At 43.4% G+C, this 23,418-nt stretch overlaps 1 protein-coding gene across 12 annotated transcripts in view; it reads right to left on the bottom strand.

Annotated features, from left to right (window-relative positions):
* Positions 1–23,418, bottom strand: part of LOC148687636 (uncharacterized) — a 57,019-nt gene that overhangs the window by 14,796 nt on the left and 18,805 nt on the right. For 4 of the 12 annotated variants that reach the window (XM_088668770.1, XM_088668730.1, XM_088668721.1 and 1 more), the window contains exons 2-3: positions 22,055–22,134; positions 3,357–3,455 (exon numbers count right to left, since the gene is read on the bottom strand). In XM_088668770.1, coding sequence (XP_088524896.1) covers positions 3,357–3,455; positions 22,055–22,122 — 167 coding nt within the window. In that variant the 5' untranslated portion in view covers positions 22,123–22,134. Of the gene's footprint in view, positions 1–3,356; positions 3,456–15,031; positions 15,153–22,054; positions 22,135–23,418 lie in introns of those variants that run through there. The other 8 variants (XM_088668768.1, XM_088668758.1, XM_088668754.1 and 5 more) reach the window with 5 other exon arrangements.

Genomic DNA, 23,418 nt, shown 5'->3' with positions numbered 1-23,418 from the left:
TATCCCCACTTGCCCCAAATCTGGAAAGGTATAGCCCAGAATTCTTCAAACTTGTCATCTCAGTTCTGTCCAACCTAAGCACGTGACAATTCACACAGTTGTCAATAATTCTAGAGGGTAAGAACAAAGCATAGTTTTCCAGTTCAGGTGTAATGACAGGCTACGGTTTGTCTTGAACAAAGAAGCAAGGAAGTAAATGGGAACCATCGAAAGGTGATGAGCTTATTTGAACAGAAGATTTCCTCATGAAACATCAAACCATGATTTAATGTTATATTCCCATGTATGTCCCCTTATGTATACTCTAATATGGAATCCTAGGTTACACCCCCACCTACTCTGTTTTTTTAAAGCCACTTTAATATGCTGTATGTTATAGTTATATACAGTGCACTTAAGAGATTTACTAAATCTTACTGGAGGATTTGAGACAATCTAGAAATTCGTGAAATCTCCTTCTCATATGATTGTATCAGCACATTATGAGAGCGGAAGCGAAAACCATATAAAAATGAGACACAATACTTTTAAGAAAAAGAACAAAAGGGAAATAGAGACATAAAAATAACGAGTATCATGTGAAAAGGCAGGATCCATTATTAATTTTGTAAAGTTTTTGAACGAGAAAAAATTTGACCATGAGAATGAATAGAGATTTAATTTCAAAACTGGCTTCATTTGCTGATGAATAGAAAATAGCTCAGAAGTAATGGGAAATCCAGATACTGTAAATCCTCGATTTGGGGCTAGCTACTAGTTCACCAAGTGTGCTGGAAAATAAATTACTCTGGAGAACAATGGATATGATGACATGGAAATGTGGTAGGAATATTAAGCAAATAGTATTGTCGAGTATATGCATATAGTTTAAGAGACTGCTATTTGAATAGTTTGAAACAAAGCAGTGAATGTCAGCATTTTTTTAAAAAAAATAATTTTTTGTATTTCAGATAATGCAACAATTTTAAAAAGCACACAGGGTCAGAGGAAGCTGTCATACTAAGAGCTGGCTACACTGAGTGGCAGCAATTCTCCAGGGTTTTCAGGCAGGGTTCTCTCCTATCCCTACCTGCAGATGCTGGAAATTGAACCTGGGACTGTTTGCATGCAAAACAGATGCTCAATTGCTTAACCAATGGATTCTCCAACAACACAGCTTCTCTTCCTTTGCCTAGCACATCTTTCTTTCCATAAATCTCAGCATGCCTGATGTATGAAAATACTAGGGATCTTAGTGCTCATATATGGACCGTTTTTTGAGATACTGAAGGCATCATGAAATCAATAGGAACGAATGGCTCCCCAGGGTTGTGAAAAAGGCAATACCGAGATCAGTAGAGATGATAAGACACTTTTATGCACGGGAGCCAATCTGAGTCATTGGTGCTCCGAGTATAAAAGATAGCTGGGAAACTATGGCATTCCTAGACAGGGTCTATGAAACTGACTGTTACTCCGGCCCAGGGCAGTCTTGAGCAGGTCGGCCGCCCTGGCGCTGAGGGGCAGAGATTGCTCTGGCGCCCCTGCCCTCGCAGGGTGCAGCATGGTTTCCGCGCGGCGCCCTGGCGCACCACGCCACTGGGGGTCTACCTAGAGCCGGCCCTGCTCCGGCCTGCTGCTCCTCTACTGTGCTGTTTAGTGCTCAGTCCATGGCACAGGGAGATACAGAATTTCAAACAGAGTTCAAGGACAATGTGCTGGGCTTGTTAAAGTGTTAGATCATAAAGACTTGCATTCAAATTACCTCTTGCCCTTGAAGAACCATTGGGAACTCTGGGCCAATCACTCTCTCAACACAGCCCGCCTCAGAGGGCTTCTGGAGGAAAAATATATACAATAAAATATAGTAGTACTCACTGAATCTCTACTTTTTCAGACACTGCTTTGGACTTTCAGCATCCTGCCAAAAATGTTGGCCACTATTCTTTAAGGCTTTTCAACCTGCTGCTATTTTAGTAGGGAAATAACATTGCCGCTCAAACCTACTTTCACTTCACGATCACTATGAAGCTTAACATTAGAGAAGAATTTTTTTAAAAAATGTTGCTCATAATTTTATGGGTTCTGGTTTGAAGGGCTATCCCGGGAACCTGTGACACCAGGATCAATGCTAGCGAAAAAGGAATCATGATCCTATGTTCAGCCAGGAGCACAAGCAACCACACAACAATAGCTGCAAAAACAAAAGCCAGCATTGCTAGGCATCTTCACAGTGTTTCTGGCAACTTGCCTCTCGCCAACTAATCACAGCCCTGTGCACAAATGAAGGCTCTGCATTAGCATGAATGCACCAATCGATACACGGTGATGGCTGAATGACCCTGTGGCATCACCAGCCAAGTACACTAACACATGCTCACACAATGTTGTCCTCATTGCTGTCTCAAGGAGAGTAATAACTGGCTATAGGGCTTTCTAGGCCACAAACCTAGACAACTTTTAAGCAACTAAGGGGAAGCAAAGGAAGAATGAAAATCTGCTAACACCAGAGATTCCTAAGGAAAAAAGAAGCATGTTTTTATACGCTGCAACAGCAGCAAGAATACTGGTCGCCCAAAAATGGCAAGGTGAAATGATACCATCAAAAGAGGAATGGCAGGAGAAATTGTTTGAATATCTTGAACTAGCAAAAATGGCAGAGGTAATTAGAAGACGGCCAACCCAAAGGTATAAAAAAAGAACGGGGAATTTATAAAGAATATTTAATTAAACATTGTCACAAGTAAAAACCCTGACATGCTTTGACTAAACTCCGCAATATGTAAGTTAGATAAAGCATACATGAAACAGATTAAAGAAAGGAAGGGAGATAAGGAACATTGAAACAGTGCTAATAAAAGGGGGGTGAACCCTCAATGAGGAGGTTGGAAATCATATGGAGAATTTAATCAATTAATTAATTAAGTAATTAAGTAATTTAAGTAATTGTAAAATTAAGTATTTCTTTTTCTTTTTCTTTTTTTAGGAATTTAAGGATCATACATATTTGTTCTATTTGGTAATTTTTTATTTTTATTTTCTGTATCTCAATTGTAATGTATAATTTTTACCATGTAAGAAAATCAATAAAAGCATTACAGGGGGGGGGGGGGGAGAGAGAAAAGAAAATATGCTAACCCCATAGCCCAATGAAAATGAGGCACGTGGAGAGAACTCAACAGCTCCTCAAGAAAAGGATCCAGGTCTCTTCCAAATATTCCTAGTAATTCTACCCAATTTATTGGTTTGTAAACTGTGTCCAGGTACTGTATTTCTAAAGATGTGTTGACCCTTAGCCTGGTTTTTCCTCAGTTTAATTGTTGGCACTTCTGTGGTCTTTCATAGCATAAAGGCTGCCACCAAATGCCTATGCTTACCTCTCGGCCAATATGAGGGTCTTTCCTCCAACCATAAACTTAGGGGAAGTCTCTACATTTTTTACCATCGCCTTCTGCTTCAGCTTTGTAGATACAGCCCTAGAGAAATGGAAAAGCATCAAGTAAGCTTGAGATGTGCAGATAAATACTAGCATGTGGTCATTATGATGCAGAAAGCCATTTGAATGCATACCCCTAAAAGAGCAGCATTTTTTTTAAGGACATGTATTTGACCCACAGAACTGTCAGGAGGAGTCTGGGCTACAGCAGTGTCCAGCTATAGCAGTGAATTAGATCAAACGTAAGCCATGGTGATGAAGAATTAATTGTATATCCCACCCTTCCTCCCAAAGAGCGCCAGAGCAGCAAACACGAAAAGTTAATACAATTTAAAAATAAAATAAAAACCTATTGTTAAACTTATCCTCACAGCTAATAATTTCAAGGCTAATAATTTCCCAACTACTGTAATAATAACTGCAAGGAGCAGCAACTTCCAGCTGCCAAATGCCTGAATAAAAGGAATCTTTTTAAATCCCTTGTCAATCTTAATAATGAGGGAGACAGATGTGTACCTCTCTTCCCATTAGCTACTGATTGTCTTCTACTCCTACAGGACTACATTTACTGCCACATCTTTTTAGGCTAGGAGGTGGCACTGAGCCTTTCTCTTCCTCAACATACGTATGTTTATCTGTGTATGCCAGATACGAGAGAAGAATTGAATTTCCTGAATTATTTGTGCTTTCATGAGACTTTGTGAAGACAGAGGTAGTGTTTAGAGAACTTCCACAGCAGGTCCTTCACCCTTGGTTTGTGTATACCTCAGGTGTTTACCTCAGGGTCGGGACCTACACAACAAACAGAAAGTAGTAGGAGCTAAAATGCTGAATCAATGCACAGCCTTGCCTTGTGAGACAGGCAAAAAGAGAGACAGAGGGAGATAGAAGAGAAATTAGAGGGGAGGCCGCTAACATTTATTTAAAATTACAGGTAGGCAGCCGTGTTGGTATGCCGTAGTCAAAACAAAATTTAAAAAACCCTTCCAGTAGCACCTTAGAGACCAACTAAGTTTGTCATTGGTATGAGCTTTCGTGTGCATGCACACTTCTTCAGATACACACGGAAGCTCATACCAATGACAAACTTAGTTGGTTTCTAAGGTGCTACTGGAAGGAATTTATTTATTTATTTAAAAGTTGCAGAACTACACCATGTATTTGGCCAGAGGTGGTGAGCTAGTGATCTCACAGACACTACATACTCTCCATAACTGGATTTCTCCCAACTCAAGTTGCACTATGTTGAAAATACCATGTGCAGGAACAGGGGAAAGGTATATTCATAAAACAGTAAAAACACCTCTGTCCCTCCAAAACCTTTATATCGATCTTCACCCTACTATTTGGTCCTGGATCTACAAGGGAACAAACACCTTGATAGAGAGCTCTGAAACATTCATTTACTCCACCTTCATTCTACAATGCTGGGATCTGTGACAGAAGGACTGCTTGAAGAATGTCCTCACATACTATGTCCCCCCAGTAGAGCCTTAATCGGAACATATGAACTAATCTGAATAAACGAGTGAAGCAAATTTCACCTTAAACCTATCCGTATGAGATTTCAGAACTCTCAGAGCTTATTAAAGCTAGGTAGGGAGGTAAATATTGGCACTGATGGGATATACATTAGAAAATCTTCCTCATTATCCAAGAGTCATGCCTGGGCAAACTGCCTGCTATTGCTAAGTTTAATAAGGCAAGTTTTTTTTTTCAGGAGGGAAAAAAAGGCAAATTAACTGTGCAGGGGTTACTCCATGTCAGTGTCAATCAGATTGTGATATTTTATTTCCTGTGCAAGTGTGACTTCCAATTGCTATATGCAAAGAGCAGAGGTTCAGATCTGCATTTTGCAGAACATATGAACCTACCATCTTCTAAGTCAACTGATCCATCTTGCCAGGGAATGTCTAGTTCTTTGGGGTCTGGGGTGGGGTGGGGGAGTCCCATTGCACAAGTGGACCTCATTCCCTGCTTTAACTAACAGTTGAGACTGAAATCTGAAATTTAAGCAAAAGTTCTACTCTATTCACACCCAAAGGGCCCCCTTTGTACTGGTCAGCTCTGCATTTATAAAACTTTTGTATTAACTCCCCTACTCCAGAAGCACTTTTCACAGTTACAGACAATGGGATTCTGACTATTTACTAAATTTAGATCCAGTATTGTATATACACTTTACAGTGTTTAAAAACCCACAATACACAATATACTAACATGCCAGGGGTGCCATATTTCAAAAAGTAAAATTCCTGACACCTGCAAAAAAACCCTCCACCCACCCAGAGAAGTACATTTAAAAGCCTACCTTTAATCAGCTCAAGGCCTTGCTGAAAAGGAATATTTTTGGCTGGCTCCTAAAAGATATGTAATGAAGGTGCCAGGCAAGCCTCCCTGGGGACAGCATTCTACAAGTGGGGAGCCACCACAGAAAAGGCCCGTTCTTGTGTTGCCACCCTCCGGACCTTTCAGTGAGGAAGCACACAAAACAGAGCCTCAGATGATGGTTGCAGGGTCTGGGTTGGTTCGTATGGGGAAAGGGAGTCCCTGAGCTGTTTAAGAAACTAACTGGCAGCCAGCACAGTCAGGCTAGGATTGGTATTATGTGCTCAAACTGTCCCAATGAGCAACCTAGCTGCTTAATTCTGCACTAGCTGAAATTTCTGAACTGCCTTCGGAGGCATGCCCATATATAACATGTTGCAGCACTCTATCCTAGAGGTTACCAGAGCATAGACAACAGAAGTTTGGCTATCCGTGTCCAGAAAGGGGCACGGGGAACTGTTCCAACAAGTTAGCCTTGTGACTAAACTTGTGGTTCTTTTCATATCTGTCATTGTCCTCACAAATCAAGCATCACAATGACAAGCCTCATGCCTATTATCCTAGAAAACACTATGTAACTTAAACCTTTTTGACTGTGGGTCGAAAAACAAAACAAACACAAACCAGAAACCCCTATAGCCATGGTAAAGGTTTCTGCAAAGATGCATGTTTCAAAGTGTGAATGCTTATCTCCTCGAGGGTAACGGGATATATTTTCATTTACAGGTAGGTAGCCGTGTTGGTCTGAGTCGAAGTAAAATAAAAAAATTCCTTCAGTAGCACCTTAAAGACCAACTAAGTTTTTATTTTGGTATGAGCTTTCGTGTGCATGCACGAAAGCTCATACCAAAATAAAAACTTAGTTGGTCTTTAAGGTGCTACTGAAGGGATATATTTTCACCACGGCTTTCAGAGGACAAATTTCAGGTGGGTATTAGAGAAAAGAAAAGGGGGGGGGAGAAGGGCACATTCATTTCTCCAGCTTGCTGTGGTGACCAGGAAAAGCTATCACAGGAAGCCATCTGTAAAAAAAAAAGCCGGCCTATCAGTGTGTTGCTTACAGTTGGGGAGGGTGGTGGTGGTACAGGAAGTCAGGCATACAGGAAGTCAAGCAGAGGTGACTGATGCCTGGCCAGTTGCTTTTTTTCAAACACAAGCCTCTATTCCTGTTTTGCTCTTAGCTCTTAGTAGAAGAAGAAATCAGCTGCCTATCAAAAATGTATGATATGCTGCGGAATGCAAAGTATGTTAAGTAGGCAGACTGATGAATTGCAGATTTGGGCTTTATTTCCTCTAGGGTGTGGTTACAGGATATTCACTTAATTTGTTTAAAGTGCTTTTCTGGGAATAGAAGTGGGCATCTCATATCAAAGAAGAAGGGGGGCAGGGTTGTTTTTTGCAGGGAAAGAAATTGAAGGGGAAGAAAATAATTCGCTCAGAAAATATGGAGACATCAGCAGAATCAGCAGAGACCTGTCTGCTGAAAACAGCAGAGCATCAGGACATTAGAAAGAGCTCTGCCAGTTCAGTCCAAAGGAGCATCTAGTCCAGCATCTTCATTGCTGCAGTGGCCAACTGGATGCCAAAGTGTCCTGTTGCCGCTTCCCAGCCACTAGTATTCAGTGGTCTACTAGCCTTTTTCATGCAGGGATCACACGGAGGCTCCATGAACATAAGCAGAGAGAACACAGCAGCAGTCTTCCACCGTGACCTACGTGCGTTTTTTTTCATATGGGATTACCATATCATAGAATCATAGAGTTGGAAGAGACCACAAGGGCCATCCAGTCCAACCCCCTGCCAAGCAGGAAACACCATAAAAGCATTCTTGACATATGCCTGTCAAGCCTCCAAAGAAGGAGACTCCACCACACTCCACTGCCAAACAGCTCTTACTGTCAGGAAGTTCTTCCTAATGTTTAGGTGGAATCTTCTTTCTTGTAGTTTGAATCCATTGCTCTGTGTCCGCTTCTCTGAACGGACTACTGCAACTGAACATGGAAACTCCATTTAACCATCATGACAACTAGCCATTGGCAGACCTATTGTTTCAAAGGTGAACATTGTCTCCATCTTGTTTCTGTATTTAAGTCTGGGGAGGGGCAGTGACTTTTAGGAGATTTGAAAGAGGTTTAAGGGAGGCTTAAGTTTCAGTGATTTACACATGCATATCCTTTGTCTCTCTGTCACATCTGATGAAACAGGTTTTGGGGGAAATACAACAACCCTCCCCTCCCCTACAAAACATGCTCATCAGAGGCAAAAGTGAGAAGAACTAGGAACCATTATCCTACTTTCAAACTGCATTCAGGTCTCTGTCTCCAGAAGGCAGCCTATATCCTTTTCTGGATTTCTGGGTCCCTTGCTAATGTCACTACTAGCTTCAGCACTGCGGCTAAAGGAAGGAGGTTGGTCGGAATAAAAAAGGAGGTTTTTTGCTCCTGGAATCATAAGGGCCTACTCAGTATGTGATAGTCTGCACACACACATAATTCATTCTCTAGTTAAAGGCATGTAGGTGTTAAAATACAAGAACCATGATATCCTTTCTTTTACCTCATGAGTCATATTGGTCATAAATCAGAGAATTTTGTACTCCAAAAAGAGGAAGTGTTGCAGTCTACATAACAATTTCCTTTGTATAATCTCAGCAAGATCATGAGAAATCTATTATTATAGCACACTTGTAAACTGAAAAAAATGTATAATATTTTTTTCATTCGTTCAGCCTGAAAGGGAAGATGAATATGGCCTGAAGAGGCAAACTGAATTCCTTTTCTACTGCCTTTATATTGTGCACCCAATTGGTCTGATGTGCTTTGGGGTTGTTGGTTTGATAATCTTCGCTGAGAGAATGAAGCGGTGATTGCAGTGCTATGCTGAGATAAAGGTGCACGTCACATAAGAGTCCCTCAACTCCCATCCCCAGAACCATTAGGAGTCCTTGGCCACCATGAGAAACATATTATGCAGAATGCAAAGAAAAAAAGGGGATATGCAATGGATGGAAATAAAAAGAAGGGTAGCAATATGCATGATGGTGGTTGCTTGATGAAAACGAATTGCTAGTTTAATGCTTTAGAGAGGTGTGTGTGTGTGTGTGTGTAAATAAAAACACAAGTCAAGCTCTGAAGGCCTATGTAGTCCTCTATGTGGTCTCATAGTAGCCAACCAGATGCCTGGAAGAAGCCCTCAAGCAGATGTGCAGTCGATTTATACAGAAATGTAAAGGCCCTTAACTTCAAGCCCAGTTGATTTCAATGGGATTCTATGGTTCTTAATTTTGCCTGGATTATAAACTAAACTATCAAACAAGAAAAGGAAAGTTGCACCAAATGGCAGGTCTGTGTGGGATGGAACAGAAGTGACTTTTGTCCTTCTCGGACTAGACAGTGGTTCTAGTTCTGACTTTCTTCTTCTTCTTCTTCTTCTTCCTCTTCCTCTTCCTCTTCCTCTTCCTCTTCCTCTTCTTTGGCGATCACTCGTAGCCAAGTAAGATTGTCTTCCATAAACATGGTTTTAAGAATGAGTCCGTAAGTGACTGTGGAGGCCAATTCTGGATCCGCACATCCTTCCACAGTGGGGACATTGGTTTCCAGGCGGGAGTTGATCACGGTGTGGATTTGCCAAGCATGCCTTCCTCTTAGCACATTTCTCCCTTGCTTCCTGAGATCAAGTGTCTTCAAAGCCCATGAAACCTTTGGTAAAGGCTGTTCTCCAACTGGAGTGCTCACAGGCCAGTGTTTCCCAGAAACACAACATTATCACCATCAAGAAAATTATAAGAATAATATGTTTGATTAAAAATAGTGCTGACAATGGGTGGAGAAGTTGAATCAGAAGTGCTGTCACTGAATATATACTGTCCCAAATCCACATTCTGTCTAGCGATCTGACACAACACCATTGGGTAAGCTATCTAGAAGAAGAATCACACGTCCCTAGGTACATTGTGGTCTGTGTTCTAGGAAAAGTGATGCCCCTACAACCAAAGTATAAAGCTTGATGGGAAAATGTGTCATCATTTTGTCACTCAGTAATGATTTTACAGAATAGTCCTTACGGCCACTGAACACCATACAACTTTCACGCATACCTCTTTGTAGAAACAGGAGTGACAAAAATTGTGAAATATATTACACCAGCACAGAAATGGGGAAGGAAACAACATGTTAAATCATTTTATTTTCTAAGCTTATTCTGTTCCTTGCAGATAGAGGCTTAGAATCAGAGCTGATTACAGTGCAAGGATTTGATTAAATAAGACAGAAAGAAGAACGATCTAACAGAAAGATATCTATCCATTCCCTATTATAAGTAGAGGCTTCAATAATTCCAAGTGAAATTTATCTTTAAATCTTTTTCAGCCAAATTCTATTCTCAGCAGCACTGCCGCAAAGCCAGTGTAAATTTATTTTCTTTCTGCATTCCAGTCTTTGGTGGAGCTGACTTGATTGTGACAGAATTTGATTTTAAATAAATTAATAGCAGATGTTCTTTCTGTAAGGAAGTAGTATGTTGCGTATTTCTATTATTTGGGGTTAATCGAGGTGCATATTTACACTTTGGTCTCCTGCATGTTGACTGCATGTGCAAAAGTCCTCTAACAACAAAATCTGAACCACCTCATGTTAACTGTTGCATACCATTGGAGTGCTGGGGCTATGGAACCAATTGGGAATGTTTGGTGCTCCTTGTCAAAAGTCTGATGTTTGGGAGGTACCTAATCAACCAGAGGTGTGGATGTTGGTTATTCAGTCAATATACTGCCTTATCATGCTAAATTTTAAGTGGCAGGAAAGAACTGTATGCCAGGATACTGCCCCAGATTTCATTATATGAGTTCAGGGATATGATCATAAAAACCAAGGAAAAAATACAATGCAAAATGCTTGTGATTCCCAAAATTAATGGGGTTGTAAACAGATTTTTGACGACAGCGACAACATGGAAATGAGCACTAGATTTTTGCTAGATTCCACTAGATTTCCAGGCATGGCTTTTATGTCATGTGAAATATCACAGAAAACATGAAAATTAACAGGTAAGGAAACATCAGGCAGATGGAATAAACTTCTGTCTGAATGCAGCCTTTGACTAAACCAGCAAGGAAGGGTTCATACTAGGGATAGAAATATGTGGCCTTGCAGAGATTGCTGGACGGCAACTCCCATCGCCCCTGACCATTGGCCATTCTGACTGGGGCTGATGGGAGTTGGAGTCCAGCAACATCTGGAGGGTCACAGGTTCTCCACCCCTGGTTTATTTGGTGCTCCCAACCAATCCAAAGGCTGGACTTGGAGTCAGTCTAACACATGGCGAACTTGCAATAAGAAGGAAAATTATTGAGAGCAGGACCTAGGAGTTGAGGACAAGGGAGAGGAGAGAGGCAGAGAAAAATATGGTCTGAATAAAGATACATCCTGGATGTTCCGAATAAAGATACATACATAATTTTATCTGTATGCTGCCGTTCAAACCATGCTCAAGGCGGTTTACAACATTAAAGAATGCATAACAACATAACAAAAGTAGTAATAAACAATAAAAAATACACAACCAAACTGTTGTGTTTTTCCACATAAATCACAAGAAGATCTAAAATAGATACAAAAAAACAACGGCAACAACTCCCCCTAAAACAACATCCCCCAAACAACACCCAAGCCCTGTAAGATCTCCATTATTCAAACCTATTCCTCATGGACAGACAGGTATTTAAACCATGGCTGACTTGTTAATGTGGCAACCGTACAGAAGTCTACAGTAGATAGCGAAAGGAATATGCAGCTGTGGACTTACAGGAGCCAGCACTTGAGACTCCTCCGTCAATTTTAACACCAGAAGTGCTGGCACATCTTTAACCTACGACAGACCGTCACCTGCACACAGTGAGAACCAGCAAACCAGACACAACCCACGAGCCCCATAAAGTGGTTTGTCAGGTACTTGACACTCCTCTTTCCAATTTGGCAGTCCCAGGCAGGCAGTAAAAGCATGCGATGTACTGACCCGCTTGCGACCCCTCTTGTGAGCTTGGGCAGGCCTGAAGTGTGTTTTTCACCAGTCAGACTCGCTGTTTAATGCTGCCCAGATGGAGTTCCCATAACACTCAGTAGCAGGACTCCCAGGAAGACTATCACTCCTTCTATAGCACCTGACAAAGCAGTATGCCTCTCTCCTTCTTCAGGAGATTAAAGCAGCATTTCTTTTGCGCTACCTGGTGATTTTTATACTCTGTGATAAAGTTAACGTATAGGGCTGTCATTCTCTGTTTCCTTTAACCAGAGTGTCCAGCCGTTTCTCTGGACAAAGCCTAGCTCCATACTATCTAAGGATAATCTAATAATTAGCCTGATCTGCTCTTAGGCCCCTTTTCCTCAAAGCAACAAACAAAGGCACACATGAGAGGATGCTATTTTCATTTACTTTTTGTGAGACTGCATTGTAAAACAATACACGGCAGGATAAATTCAGCTGATGAATATCCCCTCTCTCCCCGCAATCTGGGAGCCATGTTTCCACAGCATTTCTGAACAAGTTCAGTCTGAAACTGAGGGAATGGAGTTCAACTGAGGTCGCACTTAAAGGTGAGCCTAGTTTCATTCACGCTTTCCAATACCTGGATCAAAACACAGCCATCTTTTGAATTTTGCACCTTTCTATATTCTGCAATGTCAAGAAATGTGTAAAAGCATGCATATATTAAGAGAAAGTGTGCATAAGAGGCATATATTAATGCAAATAGCATTCAAACATGTATTATTTTAGGAGAAATTACTTTGAAAAAATGTGCATATTAGGCATATTTGCAGAAATTCACACTAAAATGGTGATGAATTTTCATGGCTTCTTTTTTTTTATTGCAAACTGATGTGAAACATGGAGAACTGAACTTATTAGGAAAATGCTGCACTGAGAGAAGCCAAAACTGACATATTTGCCTATCCCTGTTGAGGCCACCCAGGAATCAGGAAGCTCTCTCTTGCACCTGGAGCCTTCCTAGTCTTTTTGCAGTGATGTCAGAGTGCAGAATATAACCACTGTGGCTTTCCTTTTAGGAATATGAACCATATATGGGGATTAATTGAGGAGAGGGAGAACCATGTACACCACCTCAAGCTCCTTGGAAAAAAAGGTAGGATATAAATGCAACCAATATATATATTATCCAGTGGCATTGTTTCCACTGGAAGGAATGAAGGGGGAATACAATGTGGGTTTTTGTGGTTCTGACCTGGTACAGCTTAGCTCACATCAGACTGCTTCTTACATTGAGTGCCCATCATAGCTGCCAAGTTTTCCCTTTTCTCGCGAGGAAGCCTATTCAGCATAAGGGAAAATCCCTGTAAAAAAGGGATAACTTGGCAGCTATGGTGCCCATGTATGTCCAAGTCACTAATGCATTGTCAACTTTTATGCAAAATTGAATATAAAATTACAAGCCAAAACACTATCTATCTATCTATCTATCTATCTATCTATCTATCTATCTACCGGTATCTATCTATCTATCTAATGTATCAGACCTCTTGCTTTACCATATGTCTGCAGCCTAAATATATATATTATATTTATTAATATAGACATATTTTATGCAGTTGTATGCATTGTTACATATGTATAGTAATGCATATAATATGTGCGAATAGTTTGTATTTTTAGTGGAACTGGGGGAGGGACTCGCTTCTCATCAATATTAAAGAGTGAAATGGGGATTTGAAAAAAAAGAACACCTGCGGAGATAGCTTGATATCAAGAATTTCAGAAAAGTTGATCCCTTGTCACCTGAGACCCAAATATGGATATCACCCCAGATGCAAATTACTTCTCACATAACCTGGGCCATATTCGCACAAATAAAGCCAGCTGAAAACAGCTGCCTTTTCAGCATGGTTTCAGATCGTGATTTGTGTCTCCAGTGGTTACCATGCTTCCAAAATAAAGTCTAGGTTCAATATGGCACAAGGCAAATGTTCTCTCTCCCCCTCCCCACTGTTTGCCCCCCAAAGCTGCTCTGTCCGTTTCCCCAAGCTTTCAGAGCAGATTTCAGGGTGGTGTGGGCCACAGGTGGAGGGAGGAGATGGGAGGAGTCATGCTGTTCTAGCAGTTGCGTGTTCAGACCTTTAAACCTCCCCCTTAAATAAATTCAGACAAGACTCAAATTTTGGTTTGGTTTTTGGCAGAATTTAGGCTACAACTTTATTGATTACAGCAAGTGTGTGGTTGCATAGGCTCTGGTTCGACTAGCTCCCTGCACCCTTGCAGGTAGCGCTGACCCAGGGCACCAGCATAGGTCAGCCTAGGGTGAAAACCCAGATAGGCAGAAAGCAGGGAACAGGCTATGTCCACCACCCATATGTCCCCCTGGACTCAGGCACAGGCACAACCCCCTCACAGGGTTGGCCAAACCATTGAGTCCCTGGATTCCTTTAATGGAATACCCATCACATAGGGATGGCAAGAGCGTTCTGCCACCCCATCACCTGAACCAGAGCCTATCCGCAACCTTACAAGTTGTGACGATTTGCTACGCTGGTGCTACCCAAATGGCACCAGCCAATCAGCCAAGTGGGGGGAATTCCTGCCATGCCCCTGTCCCAACGACAGGCAACACACGACGCCATAGCAAGGTCAAACGCAAGCCCTAAATATTGGGAGAGGTGGGCGGGTGTTCCGATGCACAGAGCCCAAAAGAGGAAGCTCAGGGATACGTCCATTGGCTTAAATAGAGGTCCCTCGATCGCCTTGACTGACGTCCCTCTGGCCCAATTGCACCCAGGATCGAGGGACCACCAATAGGGTATTGTGGCTATCCAAACGTTCCCACCCACAACACAGGGTTTGGTTGCCAGGTCTCATCACAACACCTTTAAGACAGGAACCGATTAATCCTTTGTGTAATTATTCAGTTGAATACTGCTCTTGGAATTGGGCCACAGCCACTGTATCTTTCCTTCAATATGTTAAAAAAAAAGCCCACGTACCAAGATGCTCCTAATATGCAAATTTCTTTAAATTTTAACCAGCAAACGTCTCTTGCCTGCTCCCATGAGTTGCCACTGTGGCATTGCATGAGTTCCTGCCACTCGAGCAAATCAATAATTCACATCAGCTGACAAGTGTATGGAAGTCAGTCAAATGCAAGGTTCCTTTTAAGGAAGACAGTACTTATCAGGAACGAAGAGACACACATACATTCACGCCACTCACGTTCACACACTTTTCCTCAACAAAAAGAATTTTGGCTAGTGCAGAGCTAGAGCTATATACAAATGAAGGGGTCACCTCATGTTCTGCAGTTGTGCCACTGTGTCCAGCTCTGTCAGGAGCTGCTGGATGAGTGATGGTCTTCTTCTTGGCAGTCTTCTAATTGGACAGTAGCAGGGAAGAGCAGAGAACAGCTCTGAAAGATGTACTTCTGCCAGTGTGTGCTGCCGACACCAAGAAACAGAGCTCACGAGAGGTGAATTGGGGAAGCAGAAACAATGAGTTGCTTCCTCGTCATGCTATGAACTAAAGCAGGGTCTGTCTTTGGGGCACCCATGGGCACCATTGTGTCTGTCAGTACTTCCTGTGGTGCCTGCAAATGTCCCCTCAGCAAATGTCCCCTCAGAAAGACACAATGCGCATGAAATATATTCAGAGTTGAGTAGTAATTTTGTGCTCTTTATTTCAGTTCATAGGATCAGTGATTGGATTCCCCCCCCCCCCACCTCAGGCTTTATATACATTATTTACACAATGAGAACCGTCTGATTGGTTGATTATGTTTCCCTCCTGGAGCCTGATTGGGCTGGTGCTACAGGCCAATCAGTTGTTGCATCCTAGTATCCTACCAGCCTAATAGGCTGATTAACTCCCTCCTGGGGTCTGATTGGGCTGCTCCTGCAGACCAATCAGGTTGTTGCATTCTAGGATCCTACCTGCCTATTGTTCTAGGATCTAAGCTTAGTACATAACAGCACAAAAGATTATTTGCTCTTCCTGCTCAATTTCTGTTTGCCTTGGTTCAGCCTTCCCTACATTGAACACACAGCCCTTAAACATGCCCACCTTTCAGTGAATGCCAGGATTAGACACCCATATTCCCTTTCATTCTGAACAGAGGAGAGGTGCAAAGAGCATCTCTTTGTGAGTGAGCATGGGGGTGCCTTTACCCCAATGATTATGAGGGGCTAATGGGGGGGGGACAAGCCCACACCATTTATAGTCCTGTTTCTTTTTCTGCTCTCTTAAATGTGGAAATCATTTTGTGTTATACCACACATCCCATTGCAGCCACTAAGGTGTCACTTGGTGAAATTTGACAAAATGCTAGTTTTAAAAATGTGCTGTTCCTGTTGTGCCACTCCAATTAATGAAGCATCTAATAGTTTTTTTTTAAAAAATACAAGTTTCCCCCCACTATTACTCCCTGCCCTAATATCTGCTATTTGAAGGGATAACCTCAAGTTACAAGCAAATGGGTAAATGAGCCCTGACATCACTTTTAAATGAAAAACTGCTTACAGTACAGTGGGAGGAGGTTGGAGTGGAGAAAGCAGAGCTCCTTAATCCTTTCCCCATGCACTATTTCTGTGTGATAAATTCTGCCCCATACATACACCAGTGGCTTTTCACTCCACAAAGTTCCTGAATAATGTTTGCTGTTTCTGAAATTCCCTGGGCAGAAAGCACTTGGGGGAGAGACAGCAATTTGGAAAAGAGAATACCGGTAGGCAGACAGGGAAACAGTTAAGCTTCCTCCATTATCTGCTGCAGCATCTCTGGTATAAATTTATCCTGACCAGTGTATTTTTTCACTCTGAAAAGTGGTGGAGGGGTTAAATTATATTCATTCACATGTAACCAACATTTTTAGACACACTCTCTCCCCCCCCCTCCCAAGAACATGAATGAATTTGACAAAAAGACAGGAAGGATTTCCAGAGAGAAGTCCTCAAGGGCATAAATACATAGCAAGTTCCTTGTTAGATCAAAGCAAAGTTCCACCTAGTCCAAAATTCTGTCTCTTAACAGTGAGGTTAGAAAAATAACAACCTGGAACAGCTGGTTCCTTTTGTTTATCATATAATTAGGTCTGCATATTGTCTCTGAATGTGAAGATTTCATTTTTAGCTGTCATAGCTTGCCCTAACTTGATTGCCCTCATTCTTGCTTTGCATGGGTATCCAATGTCCCTAGCCTACTCCTTAAAAAATACATGGTCCCTCAGTAGTTTCACAGAAATAGCAAAGAACATTGCGAATGTTAGGCAAAGATTTTTTCATGATTGCCCATCACAGAATTCAATGAAATGTAGTTAACCAAATCAGTACATTTATTCACAGGACGCTGAAAGAACATGAAGATCAGATATTTGGAAATAAAAAAAGAAAATTTCTAAGCATTTGCGCAATATAAGCCATACCCTGAAAATAAGACATAGTGATAGGCGCACTTCTGGAGGGAGCCAAGGAAGAGGCGAGGCTGGACGCATAAAAAAAAAAGACATCCCCTGAAAATAAGCCATAGTGTGTCTTATTGAGGAAAAATAAATATAAGACAGTGTCTTATTTTCGGGGAAGCACAGTACCAGTAAAGGTAAAGGGACCCCTGACCAATAGGTCTAGTCGTGACTGACTCTGGGGTACCAGTAGTTGCCCTGTATAAGAAAATAACCAGTCCATCTTCCAAACATGCCTGTTATAAGCAGCTTTGGATGTGACAATTACACTGAGAGACCAGGAAATGCACATGTCTTATGCTTCCTGTTCCTGCTCTTCAGTGTCTCACCTGAAATAAAATGTTTGATGCCTCTCCCACAAGTGGGCAGATTTAGTGTACAGACAGCTTTGCTTATCTCCACATCAGCAGAGACTCGAGTTATATTAAATCATGTTTATTATGCTGCTAACTTAATGTAATAATGACTCATCCACTAGATGAGATATAGTAGAGAGGCCATGCTTCCCAGGTGCAAGAAAATGAAATGATATGTCCTGAAAGACAAAGTCCACTCAGCCTGAAGAAGACGCTTCTTCTTCAGATGAAGTTGCTGAGCAAGGCAGTCTCGGCATGGCAGAAGTACCTGTAAGCGTTAGCTTACATTACCCTAATGCTTTGCGGGAGGAGTCTGAGCATGAAGCCTGGCTGTGTGGCATGACGTTGTGCTTGGCTTCTGGCTCTTCTGCCTCACTGTGGCTGGCCCTGTGGAGGAAGTGAGCTCAGCGGAGAGGGCAGACGGCGGGGCCGAGGCATGATGGGACTCGCAGTCCCTGCTTGGCCTGCCCTGGAGGCTACAGCAGGAGGCACAGCAGAGGCAGCGACCCATCGCAAAAGCAGTGCAGCGGCAGGACCAGGAAGTCGAACTGTCCTTTTGCTACTGCTCCAGGCAACTTTGCAGGCCACCCATCCCCATGGTGAAACACCCCCAGGACACTCCGGACAGTCCTGGCAGCCTCGTCATGAGAAAGACACCGGGCGAGTGGCAGGGGGCCCACAGTGATGTGGGTCTTCCCTATGAGGGAAAACAACAGCATGGGGGGGTTGCTTAGGGAACAAGGCAGTGCACAGGCGTCAGTAGGTGGCTGGTTCTGCACTCTGCCTCCTCCACCCCCTCAAAATTGGGGGGGTTGAAGACACCTCAGCCCTATAGAGTTGGCACCTATGCTCAGGCCAAGCCAGTTTCATATGTAAAGTATGCAGGATGAACTCTGCCATTGTTTAGATGCCTATGGGAAGTCCAGCAGCAGGACATGAGGCCAACAGTCCTCTCCTGCTGTTGTGCCTCAGCAACTGGCTTCCACAGGCATTCCCCCTCTGCGCCTGGCAATCACATAGAGTCATTGAGAGCCTTGCCCACCACAAATTTGTCTTTATCGCCTTTTTAAGCCATCAAAGCTGGCGGCCCTTATCACACTGTGTTCCTATGCGGAACCAGGTTCTGTGAATCGTCATAGAAAGAAAGCTGGAGGCCTGCTGGTGTTGAAGTATTGCTAGCAAAGTACCCACGCAGAGATCCTCCGATTCTTACACTTCTCTTTGGTATGCACGCAGCATTCCTTTTTGCTGGCGGAGCAGAGTGGTGGCACTGACAGCAGCTGGAGAGGGTCTCTTGAGATGAAACAGGTGTTGCACGGCAGCAATTAGGGAGAAAGCAAGAAGGCAAAATAACAGGGAGTTGCCAGGAGCTAAATCCTTCCCTCGGGAACAGTCCCTGACCTCAAGGAAGTCCATGAGACATCCAGCCAGGCGGAAAAGAAAAGCTCGTCCCTCTAATAATGCGCATTAGCCACCACCGATAACACACTCTCTCTCTCTCTCTCTCTCTCTCTCTCTCTCTCTCTCTCTCTCTCTCTCTCTCTCTCTCTCTCTCTCTCTCTCTCTCTCTTCCTGGGTGGGAGTGAAATCTCTGTCAAATGATGCCCTTGATGTTACAACTACTGTAAATAGCAGCATAAGAAACAAAGATCCCGCTGCTGGCAGCTTTTGGGCGGCTTGAATAGAAAGGACGTCCATTTGAAAATTTGGCTGTCATTAGAAAGAAAGCGAGGCAATTTCATGCCACAGTAGTTAAAGGCAGACAGTGTTCTGGTCACTGGTAAGCACAATGTTGTTGCTAATGTCTCCAGTAACTGCTAATTTACTCTTCCATTTTGCTCCTCTACACCAGCCACAAAGGGAGCTGACTCCAATTATTTTTCAGACAGAGCCCAGCCTGGTGTTTACCATTATCTCCCTGACAACCCCTTCGTGTGACAACATTATGCAATGTAATTGCAAAGCTGCTTCATCTAACTGGGGTTGTTATTTCCAGTTATTTTTTTTCCCAAGGTCAAGGATAATAATTAAGGGATTGCCTGCAACACAACCTTGTTATGTACCAAAAAAAAAATAACTCCCAATAAGTCACCCACTGTTCCCCCGTGAGGAGATTTCTGTCCAGTTAAGAAGTGCTGGAAGATCATTTGAATGGTGTTTGGGGAGCGGAACACTAGGGAATAATTTGTAGAGAACAGCACCTGGAAGTCCACACAGCTTCACACATAACGCTAAGCCAAATTATATCTAAGTGTGACAGAACGAGTATGCGAGCTCATGAAATTGAAGTCGTAACTGTGTTGCTCTTCCCACTGTCCTGCTGCTGCCATAAGTACCCAGAGCTAAGCTATGGTTTGTCTTCGTGTTATATATAAGCCTAGGCTCATGGTGTGTTTTGCTCCAGACAACCCACAAGTTCTAGCCATTGAATGCTAATTCATGAGTTGTCTGGAGGAAACAAACCAGAATCCCTGGTTTGAACATAACACCAAGGTAAACCATGACTTAGCTCTGGGTTGCACAGCAGTAGCAGAGGAGGAGCGAAGTCATCACAGTTTTTGCTCCATATATTTGAATACTTACTCATTCACATTTCATTTGGCACAGCATGACATGCAGACTGGGCCTTTGTCAGGTGTTGAGTACAGATATAAAACAACTGAAGGAATATATATCACACACACACCCCATCTCTTTGTCACATTGCAGCATGACCAAGTTCTCAATGAGGATTAACTTGTTCCATAAAGCAGGAATGGGGAACTTTTCTTCAGCCTGTGTTCCCTCACAGGCAATCTTCTGGAGGCCACATACCAATGACCACTCTTCATTCTCCATCCAGGCTATTAAGCAGTATTGTCACAGTTCAAAACCATATTGTAGGCTGACTAAATCACTAGGGAAGGGTACATAGCAGAGTCAGTGAAGGGTGTGGCCTGGGAAGGGGCCTGGGAAGTGTCACAAGGGCAAAATCCATAGCTGCCAAGTCTCCCGTTTTTCACGGGAAACCCCCGTATTTTAAACCGTTTCCCACTGGCAGCCCGGATTGGAAAAAAATCTCATAAATCCCCCGGATTTCCTACCTGCCAGGGAGGCTCCATTTTGGGTGCTGGCGCCGCCCGATTTCCAGTGCCCAGACATGGGTAGCGCGGCACCAGAAGTCGCTTCTACACATGTCTGGACATGCATAGAAGCAACTTCCAGTGCTGCTCCGCCCATGCCTGGACACCGAAAATCGGGCAGAGCAGCACCAGAACTTGCTTCTACGCATGTCCAGACATGCATAGAAGTGACTTCTGGTGCCGCGCCGCTGCTGATCCCGCATTTTTCAGCGGGAGACTCGGCAACTATGGCAAAATCCCTCTACAGATTTTCTGTGCAGCTGATAAAATCCGGCTCAGAGAGTAAGATCAGATTTTCACAAGGCATTGCCACAGAGCAATGAGAAAAGCTCTTGGAGCCGGGGGAATGAATCAGTACATGAAACAATCAAAATATGGGTCCACTCAAAGTGGGGGTGAACCATAGGCATAAATACTTAATGGAGTGCCTCACCCATCGTCAATCTTCCTTTGGTTTTCCACAGCTAGATAAGATTAATTGTGTAGTAACATGGGAGAGGGCGTATAGTCTGCGAGGGCACCCTGTTTATGGAATGCCTTCCCTCTCAATATATAGCTGACCCCTTCTTGAATTTCAGCACCAGCTGAAGGCAGGCTTGCTTGCTCAGACATTTGTGTGGGTTAAGTATAGTTATACCTGCTGGTGCTGACTTGTGACCTGCTTTTGTTTTAGGGTATAATTGTATTGACTGGTTTTATTGTTTGGGTTTTTTAATGTGCTTTATTGTACCATTCCCTGGATTAACTTGTGATCAGGCAGGTTGCAAATATAATAAATGAATGGATAAATAAATGGACATTACATTTCCAAAGAAATACAGGGTGGGGGATGGAAGTGTGTTCAGGGGAGGGAGTGTAGAGACCTCAGACTTTGTATGTCTGGAATGTGGGCTACTGTATAAAGGGTCACATCTGTCACTCTGCTCACTTTTAACTCTGGCTCCACTGACCTGGAGCTTTTGCCTGACATGTGGCCCTCAGAAAGTTGCTCCTCCAGTGACGCCCACTGTCTTGTGTTTGCAGTTAGTGGCCCATTCGGTGTCCAGTATTTGCTCCAGCTTTCCCATCTGATTCACACCTTGGTACAGTAATTGTAACCAGCAGCCTGGCTCATGGGAATTGACAAAGATTGTAACGGAGAAAGAGTGAAAGTAGTGGCACAAAGAAAGTGCAAATCGCCTCGATGGCTGACACTGATGAGCAATGGCCTTCTAGAGGGAGATAGTCTGCAATAATTGGATCGCACTTGTGTGTGAGGCAGAAAGGTCTTGATGGGAGCAAGGGAAATCAATGAAACAAGATAAAGGTAGAACGAGGGTGGGGGGATCCCGTACATTTGGCACTAGTGAAACATCTCTCCATTTCCCCGTGTCTTATAACTTACTTTTCATTATCTTTAGTGTGGGTAGAAGTGGATCTTTGTTCCTGGTTGTAAAAACTGGCTGCCTTCATCTTTGTTGCCTGCTGAAAGAAATAAAGCAAGCAATCTGCTCAACAGGCAGCCACAGACAGTCCTCCAGATTTTCTCCAGCACATCTTCCCCCCCCCCCCCCCCGCAAAAAATGAGGCTTGTGAATGAGAACAACAAGGAAGGACCAACCATCTATTCTGCATTTCGCGAATGATGCTTCCTCTCCACTCATTATTTCAGTGTACTGTGTATCTTCTCCAGTCATTTTGAGCCCTCTTAGACCAAAATTTGGCCCCCTAAAAATATGAGTTAAATTGGTAGAGCGTGAGGCTCTTAATCTCAGGGTCATGGGTTTGAGCCCCACATTGGGCAAAAGATTACTGCACTGCAGGGGGTTGGACTAGATGGCCCTTGTGGTCCCTTCCATCGATTCTATGACACTCTTAAACCAGCAGGATGCAAAATATTAATTTTAAATGTCAGAACCTAAGAAGAGCACTGCTGCATCAGGCCAATAGTGCATCGAATTCAGCATCCTGTTCTCACCTTGGACAACTAGATGCCTGTGGGAAACCTTCAGAAAGGACCTAAGCACAAGAGCACTCTCCCTTCTGATTTCCAACAAGACCTCTCCTCCCTTACAGAGGGGAGGCTTTGCGGGCGGGACCCGTTTCCTGCGCCTGCAGGGGGCATGTTCAGCCCCCTGCACCAGCCCCTCCCCGCCGCTGCGTCATACTCCTCAGCCAGCCAATAGGACTTGCTGGGGGGCGGAGTCTGGCTCCGTTTAGAGGCTGCAGCAGCGGGAAATCTTTCTCTTTGCTTCCTGCCTGCATCGGATCACCCGCTCTCCCTCCCTTTAGGCATTGCTTTACTTTGACCTTTCTGTGGACTTCGGTTGGTCGCCTTGGTTGCCCAAGGGGCCTGGTAGGAGTTTTTTTTATCCATTTGGCAAATTGGCACCGGCCTCTTGGTTTTTTCGCCTACCTCGTAGCAATTCGTCACAACTTATGGTATTGGCGGTTAGGCATTGGATTATTCATTTTGTGATGTATCTGTGTTGTGTGTCGGAGGTCAGGTTAAGGCCATCACCTACCTCCTAGGGGTATCCCGTTAAGGGGATCCGGCGGTCGTGGATCCCGTCCGATGCCCTATTGGGGTTAGGGCTCATGGCACGACCCCCAGTGATGTCAGGGGAAGCTTCCAGTTGTATTTGCATCAACAAGCTCCTCCCACTGTTTGTTAACCTTTAAGTGTCTCCACACCGCTAGGGTGGAGTCACATGTTGCGTTCCCATCCAATGCCTAAGCCAATACCATTCACATGCTATAACCAATAAA

Source organism: Zootoca vivipara, chromosome 1 (assembly GCF_965207765.1).
Source record: "Zootoca vivipara chromosome 1, rZooViv2.hap1.1, whole genome shotgun sequence".
In the NCBI taxonomy this organism is placed as follows: domain Eukaryota; kingdom Metazoa; phylum Chordata; class Lepidosauria; order Squamata; family Lacertidae; genus Zootoca; species Zootoca vivipara.
The sequence above is the reverse complement of the archived record's forward strand: the minus strand, read 5'-3'. Positions and strand labels throughout refer to the sequence as shown.